The sequence below is a fragment of the Helobdella robusta genome (genome assembly GCF_000326865.2).
Source record: "Helobdella robusta unplaced genomic scaffold HELROscaffold_11, whole genome shotgun sequence".
NCBI lineage: Eukaryota > Metazoa > Annelida > Clitellata > Rhynchobdellida > Glossiphoniidae > Helobdella > Helobdella robusta.
In genome coordinates, this window is record NW_008703617.1 from 2,487,118 (window position 1) to 2,495,912 (window position 8,795).

General features: G+C 33.5%; 1 protein-coding gene across 1 annotated transcript; it reads left to right on the forward strand.

Moving 5' to 3' along the window:
- Nucleotides 1-7,823: 7,823 nt before the first annotated feature.
- Nucleotides 7,824-8,271, forward strand: HELRODRAFT_167334 (hypothetical protein; the record flags this gene model as incomplete). Its single annotated transcript, XM_009012854.1, has 2 exons — nt 7,824-8,068; nt 8,157-8,271. 2 exons carry the CDS (start codon nt 7,824-7,826, stop codon nt 8,269-8,271), a joined length of 360 nt encoding a protein of 119 aa, XP_009011102.1.
- Nucleotides 8,272-8,795: the final 524 nt, after the last annotated feature.

The following is an 8,795-nucleotide window of genomic DNA, read 5'->3' on the forward strand; positions in this document are numbered from 1 at the left end:
AATAATGATAATAATAATAATAAAAAGAAATAGACTAGAAAAATAATGTAGACAAGCATAACTCAATCACAATTAAACATCCATGAAATGAAATGAAAATAGGAAATTGCATTTGAAGTGAGTGCATGCATGCATGTTCGTGTGTGTTGTGTGTGTGCGTGCGTGTGTGTGTGTGTGTGTGCGTGTGTGAGTGTGTTGTGTGTGTGCGTGTGTGAGTGTGTGTGTGTGTGTGCGTGTGTGAGTGTGTGTGTGTGTGTGCGTGTGTGAGTGTGTGTGTGGGCGTGTGTGAGTGTGTGTGTGTGTGTGCGTGTGTGAGTGTGTGTGTGTGCGTGTGTGAGTGTGTGTGTGTGTTGTTGCGAGCGAGTCAGAACGATTTGATGTTTTTGTTGCTGACGTTGTTGCTGTTATTGTTGTTGATGTGATAATGTTAATGTCATTGTTTTTGCAAGTGATAAAGTTTTGACAGCAACAAGACAAACCACAAACAAACAAACAAACAAACAAACAAACAACAACAACAAAAACAACAACAACAGCTAGAAAACACGAACAATGACGGATGCAAAGCGAGCCAAACATAAACATTCATTAAAATTTCCAAAACATCTGACAAATATGAAATGATAACAAATGAATGAACACGTCCCACAAACAAAATTTTTTTTTCCGATGTAAAGAAAAAACTTTTTGTTGCAAAATCAAATTTACATCGGAGCAAACATACAAAAAACACATACAAACACAGGTAAACACTCATATACTTACACGCACATAATCCACACACACACACACACACACACACACACACACACACACACACACACACACACGTTCATATACACGCTCATATACACACCCATACATGTACTTGCACATACACGCAAATACATATAAAGGAATGTTATACAAAAAACCTAAAGACACAGTGGATGTATTTTTTACATACATAAAACACCCATTTTATTATTCAGTAATAATTTTTGAATCCGTTAAAAACATTTTTAAAATTGTTCAAAAATAAAAATATGCAAACATACATACAAACACACACTAACACACACACACATACACATAAGCAAATATACAAACATGTATAAAAAGTCAAATATACATGTTTACAAATAAGCAGTTATGCAACAAGACATACAAACAAACAATCAAACAGATATATCAAAATACAACCAACCGACATACATATAAATTTGTATATATGTTTCTATATAAATATACACATACAAACAAACATACAAACATACATACATACAAACAAACATACAAAACTCACCTACCCCGACAACAACATACTGGAACATTATACGGTGAACGTATTGATCTGTACGGATGGTTGCACTTTGCATGTGTATATGCTCCTACATATATATATACAAACGTATATACAAACAAATATACATACATACATGTATGCACACATACATGCATAAATACAAACAAATATACACATACATACATGTTGTTGTTGCATATATGTACATATATATACACATATTGTGTGTCTGCGTGTGCGTGTGTGGGGGGGATACGCTTATTACGTTTTTATATTCATGAAGGAATATATGACATTAAATATGAAAGCAGGCGAAGTCTTTGAGATTTATTTCTTTTGTATCTAATTCTGTTTTTTTTTGTTTGTTTGTTTGTGTGTGTTTGTTTGTGTGTGTGTGCGTGTGCGTTTGTGTGTGTGTATCTGTATATATATATATATATATATATATATATATATATATATATATATATATATATATATATATATATATTGAGAATTATGTATACTTTTTTGTCGGGATACCATGAAGCAAGTAAAATCGATTTTGGATGTAAATAAATATTTTTAGCTTTTTTTTCCTACACACAGTTTTTGTTAAATTGAATTATTTTAAAAATTCAAACAAACAAAAACAGACAAACATTCAAAACTACAAAGCCACATCTGCACATACATACACACACACATGCAAATAAAAAAAAAACCAGCTAGTCAAAAAACCTGAAAGCAGCCAAGCATACAAAACTGTTAATGCAATGAAACGAATGAATTTTTACTTGAGTAAACACAAAACATTTGTATATGAACATACATGCATACATACATACATACATACATGCATACATACATACATACATACATACATACATACATACATACATACATACATACAAACAAACAAACATACATGCGTACATACATACATACATACATACATACATACATACATACATACATACATACATACATACATACATACATACAAACATATATACAAACAAACATACATACATAAAAAATATGTGTGCAAATCCGGTGCGGAGGCCAACAAAATCTGGTCTGCGGCTGGGTAGCGGCCCTATGCTTCGCCATTCCGCATGAAACGACTACGTCTGCCGGCTCTTCTCCATGGCGTCAATATCCGTTCTTAAAGAGCCGTCGGGAATTTCCGCGCACGATGGTAAGCTCTTCGACGGTTGTACACTGATCCCATGGAGGGCTGGTTGGTGTCTGGCATGGGACGTCACTGCTCCGGGAACTTTAGCGCAACGCTACGTGCACCTAACCAGCAAGGAAAGTGGTTTGGCCGCAATCGGATGAAAAATTAAAAAATATGATACTGCTCTGCCCTCCTTGAAATTTTAACCTGTTGGCATCGAGGTCTTTGGCCCGATGGACAACAGTACTCTTAAATTTTTAGAAACATCTGCAAAATGAGAAGTGTTGGTCCGGCGACAGCAGAGAGGTATTTCTCGCTATGAATCATCACATTTCTTGCTTGCTGAGACGGTTCCTTCGTATCTATGTTGCCAAAAATATTCAATTAATGTGAGCGAGTGGCTAGTAAATTGTTAATCAAGTTTTATTTCGGATGCTTGACTGTTCAGTGTCACTCATCAATGGTTTGGTTTCAACATACATACATACATACTTACGTGTTAAGTTAATATAATTGTGGATTGATATATATATAGATATATTGATAGATACATAGAGAAATATATATAAAGAAAGATAGATACAAATGAAAAATAATAACGCAAACAATGAGAGAAAGCTTTCTTTTCAATGTTCCTTCTTAGAAAGACGTGGAAAAAATGTTCGCTAGTTATCGAAGAATAATCTGGAAATTTTCTGACATTGTTTTGACGTTTCTTAGACGTGTATCTGTGTTTTTGTGTGTGTGTGTGACATGTGTGTGTGTAGCATGTGTGTGTGTGTGCGTGTGCGTCTGTGTTTATAGCAGTTTGGGGATGTTAAAATGACGTGCCCGTGACGTTTACTTGGCGTATCTGACAGCAAAGTCAATCTCAGTTTTTCTTCCTATAATGTTTCTCTAAAGAGAAGACATGCACGCAACAACATCTAACGTTACATACACACATACTTATGAATAGAAGGACAGGCAGACAAACAACCATACATACATACAAACAAGCAAGCAAACACACACACACAAATACATAAAAACAGACACATAAACTCACACGAACATATAATTCATATGCATTTTTACTTTTAATAAAATTTGAATTTTTCACTATAGAGCCGTCTAACTTAAATATGTTGACCATTATTTCGTCATAATTTAATGGTATCTATTTGTTGTTTGATAAAAATCTGGCAGACGCAGTGCGTTACAATTTCTCATCACATTTCTATTTAACTAATTTTTCATTTACTATAATATTTTACAAAAAAAATTCTTAGAAAAAAATACAATACAATATTTGTGTATTTCGAAGAACTGATCATTAGTGAGTATTGATGCAGTGTGGGACACGACTGAGTGTACTACTAGGATGGAACCCAATGAAGCTAACAATATCAAATACTTTCAACTGCAAATTTTATACTCTCTCTCTCTCTCTCTCTCTCTCTTTCTCTCTTTCTCTCTCTCTCTCTATGACAGGTACAAATTCAATTATTATAGTCTGTAGTTTTGCCTTTCTTTTTTCCTCTTACCTACCTACACACATATACACATACACACACATACACATACACACACATATACATACACGTACACACACACTCACACACACACACACACACAACGTCAAAACAACGTCAAAACAACATCAGAACTTAACACCTCGGACGTTGAAGATGAAGTGGTTAATTTTTCCACCGATTAAATGTGATAAATTCACTAAGTGCAACTGCTGAGAGCCATTGTAATTTTTTTCAAATTTGACAATTTTCTATGAAAAAATTTTGAAAATTATTTTTATATTTTTGTGTTAGGAATTTTCAAATTAATTAAAATTTATTTTCCTAAATCGATTCAAATTTGTTAAAATTAAAAAATAAAATAATTTCCGCATTTTAATAACGCAAACAAAAAAACATGGAAATGGAATAAAAGTTGCAAACATGATGGAAAAAAATTTGTACTTAATAATTGTCCGACAATGTTTGTTGAGTAAACATTCAATTGTTCAACCTTTGTTCGTTCGTTTGCATATTGGATATGTGTGTTTGTTTGTGTTTGTTTGTGTATGTTACTCTGTTTGTTGTTTGTATGTGTATGCATGTTTTTATCAATAACAAATGTTTACCAAGTTGATCGCGTACGATTCTTGTGTATTTTATTGAAAAGTTTTGCGTTTGAATTAGTTTTTATTAATGTTTATCTAGAGATTTTTCTGCAATATGATTATGTTTCGTACACCTACACACGCCAGCTACACACCATTCACACTCCAGACACCACATACACACGCCACATACACACCGCAGTAAGTTTGCTGCCTCTTTCTACCCAAACACTTTTTATTCTATCATCCAAAATTTCTATGCTTCGCACCGTTTTATGTTTCCACGCGCTGCAGATGCTTATGCCGGGGGTTTTGCATATTTGTAATGTAATTTAATGTAATCGCATGTAATGTAATAGTGTAATTTTGGTAATGTTTGTAATGTAATGGGATGTAGTATGAAGGTTCATCACTTTTTCGCGTATAATTTTTTTGTGGTGTTTGTTTTCAGTTGTCTGGTTTGTTCATTTAGAAAAACAAGCGTACACACATAAACACACAGATAAGCAGACATATAAACAACCAAAAAATAATTGTTCATACAAAGAACCAGTATACACAAACACATAAACACACGAACGCACGAACGCACGAACGGAAGTTTGCCTTCCTTTCAAAAGTTTATTCTATGTGAATATTATTGATGCGACGAAGGAATTTATAACGGAAAAAGATGATGATGGTGGTGGAGCTGCTCCAATTGCTGATGATAACGACGATAATGATAATAATGATGTTATTGATGATGACGTCAGTGATGATAATGACGCTATCGATGATGACGTCATTGATGAAAGAAAATGATGATAACGTTGATGGTGATGATAATGTGAGCGACAGACAAATTGTGGAAAAAATGTTGATATTGTTTGCCAAAATGACAAAAATGACTTGATATAATAAGACCTGCAAACAAAAAAGCATTTCCATCATGATAGTGTCAAATTGTTTGAAATCAAATCATCAGGATCATTGCATATACGTGTAGGAAGTATTGAATATATCGTGAATAAATATTCTTAAGCATGTGCAATCGTACGATGTTTTGTATGTTTTGTATGTATGTGTGTATGCATGTGTAAATGTGTGTGTGTGCGTATGTTTGTGTGTTAGTGTATATACAGAGATTTTTTTTCTGAAACAAGTGCATTGCAGCGATGCATATTGATCTTTTTTGGGCGTTTGATGGTTTCCATGACAACACGTCTACGTTTTAATATCCATGGTGTTTTGTCTGTGTTAAATTATCTATGCCAGTACGATGATGATGGTGTGTCTATATTGTGTTACACTATCTATGGAGTCTGTTTTCGCTTTTGGTTTCTTTGGTGCTATAGTTTGATTTACTATGTTCGCGATCATTTGAGTTGTTGTCGATGTTGATTGTCTGGGATTGTGTTGTTTTTATGTTTGTACGAATTTGTATTATAAAATCTGCAAGTGTGTGTGTGTCTGTGTGCGTATATATGTATGTGCGTGTGCGTGCGTGCGTGCGTGTATAATGTTTATTTGTGTGGTACATGAGTGTAAGTTTCCCCAAAGATATTCCACAAATATAAACGTATAGGTGAGCAAATCTTTCCCTAACGACACATGTGCGTGTTCCTCTGCCAGTGACCGTTGACATTTTTTTATTTTTCATTTTGTTTATTATTGATTTTTTTTACATAAAGTTTTCGTCTTTTTTTTTTGAACACTCTCTATTTTTTTCTTTTATTTCTCTCTTTCTCTCTTTCTTTTTTTTCTCTTTCTCATCTTTTTCTCTATCTCTCTAGTTCCTTTCTCTCTTTCTCTTTTTCTCTCTTTTTCTCTCTCTCTCTCTCTCTCTCTCTTCAATTTTATTCCAGTGATGGCTTTTTTATTCTGTTTGATTTACTACTCTAAAAAATATAAAACTTGTTTTACGTATAATGTGTATAATATTAATAATAATAATAAATATTAATAATAATAAATAATAATAAATAATAATAATAAATAATAATAATAATAAACGGATATAACTTTATCGATTGCGTACTTGCATATAAACAGGGCTCTCTCTGAGATATGAAATGTGATTGCCGGTACCCAGCGGACCTATAAGAAGAACGCAAATGTAAATAGTAATAATAATAATAATAATAATAACAATGACATTATTAACTGTGATATAAGTGGAAGTAAAATTGAAGTAAACCGACGAGTTAATATTTTTCGTATGGGATATTCACATCGAAACATCACATCCAGTGTTGGATTACAAATTTTTAGAAACCCTAACTCATCGCCATCTTCACCAGTAACAACGTCATCGTCATTATCGTCTTCATCGTAATTATCATCATCGTTGTCGTCGGCGGCGGCTTTTTCTGCTGCTGCTGCTGCCTCGTCATCAAAGGAAAAACGTTTGATAGATTCCGGTCGTCATCATCTTCTTCGCCATCGTCGTCATCATCAAATTACGTATATCGCTTTCACTCATTTACTCTTTTTTATCATTACACCACTTATCTTTCATTCATTCATTTTTATCATACTAATATTTCTTCCCTATTCACTCATTTACATCAAATAAATTACTGACAATAAATTTACAAATTCATTACCCATATATACATCATATTTTACTCACTCACCAAATATCATAGTCAAAATAATCAATTATTTTACTTCTTTCTATAGTTCTAGTCGAGCTAGAACGTTTTTTAAACATAGCAATCTATTTCATCATCGAATTAGTTGATGTAGTTATCTTTTCAAATACTTCTGATTAAGACGATATAGTTTTTATCATTAGCAACATCATCAAGTAATTACAATCATTGTCGATATCACTAGATGACTTTGATCATCATAGACACCTAAAGGCTTTCATCATCAACATCACCTAGTAACTCTAATCATCGTCATCATCACCAAATAACTTTAATCATCATCATCATCATCACCAAATAACTCTAATCATCATCATCGTCAAATAATTTTCGTCCACGTTCCTGCTCAGTTCCAACAGATAATAGCATCATCATCATCATCATCTTTATCACACTCATCATTAACAACATCACTACTAGTTGACTAGGAACATCTTCTTCGTCGTCCTCTTCATCTTTATCATCTTCGTTGTCTTAATCGTCATCTTCATCGTCATCTTCATCGTCATCATCTTCATCATCCTCATCATCGTCATTTTCATCGTCATCTTCATCGTCATTTTCATCATCTCCATCGTTTCCATCATCATCCTCCTCATCTTCATCATCTCCATCGTTTCTATCGTCTTCATCTCCATTGAGATGGGCAACACGCACGACAGCGAGATAGCCAGGATTGAGGCCGACCACATAGAGAACAGGTGGAAAACTACCGAGGATTACATGTGGGGTTATACCGGGGACAGAGGTGAGATGGTTATGAAAATGAGGGGGATGATGTGGGGTGAGATTGTGATGAAAATGAGGGTGATGATGTGGGGTGAGATTGTGATGAAAATGAGGGTGATGATGTGGGGTGAGATTGTGATGAAAATGAGGGTGATGATGTGGGGTGATGATGTGATGATGACGACGACGATGATAGTGAGAAATGATTCAGTTTGACGAGTATATAATTGAAACGTCAATTTCCAGCTTGGATATTGACGCCAACCTCTTGAACTTGCACACTGCACTATTCCATACTTCTGCTACGCAATGTTACGTAACTACTCTGCATTGCTACATATTAACATATAACTCTATATAACTCTACATAACGATGATGATGTGACATAACGATGGTGGGGTGTGATGGTATATCTAATAATGAAATACCCAATAATGATATATCAAATAGTGATATATCAAATAGTGATATATCAAATAATGGCATATCTAATAATGATATATCTGATAATGATAAATTTAATAATGATATATTCAATAATGATGTAACTAATAATGATATATCTATAATGATATGTCAATGACGATATCCACTGATATATATATATCTATTTCAATCGAATAACCAATGTCTTACCTGTTGTTACATCTTTTAATTAGCTTTTGAATCTAAAAGCAGTGACGACGATGATGATGATGACGATGATGATGACGATGATGATGATGGTGAGGATGATGATGAGGAGGAGGATGATGATGAAAGCCTCATATGGTAATATGATTAATAATGTTATAAATAGTAATAATAATAAACAGAAAAAGAGAAAAAACAGTAATAATAATAATAATGGTGATAATATTATTATTATTATTATTATCATCAAC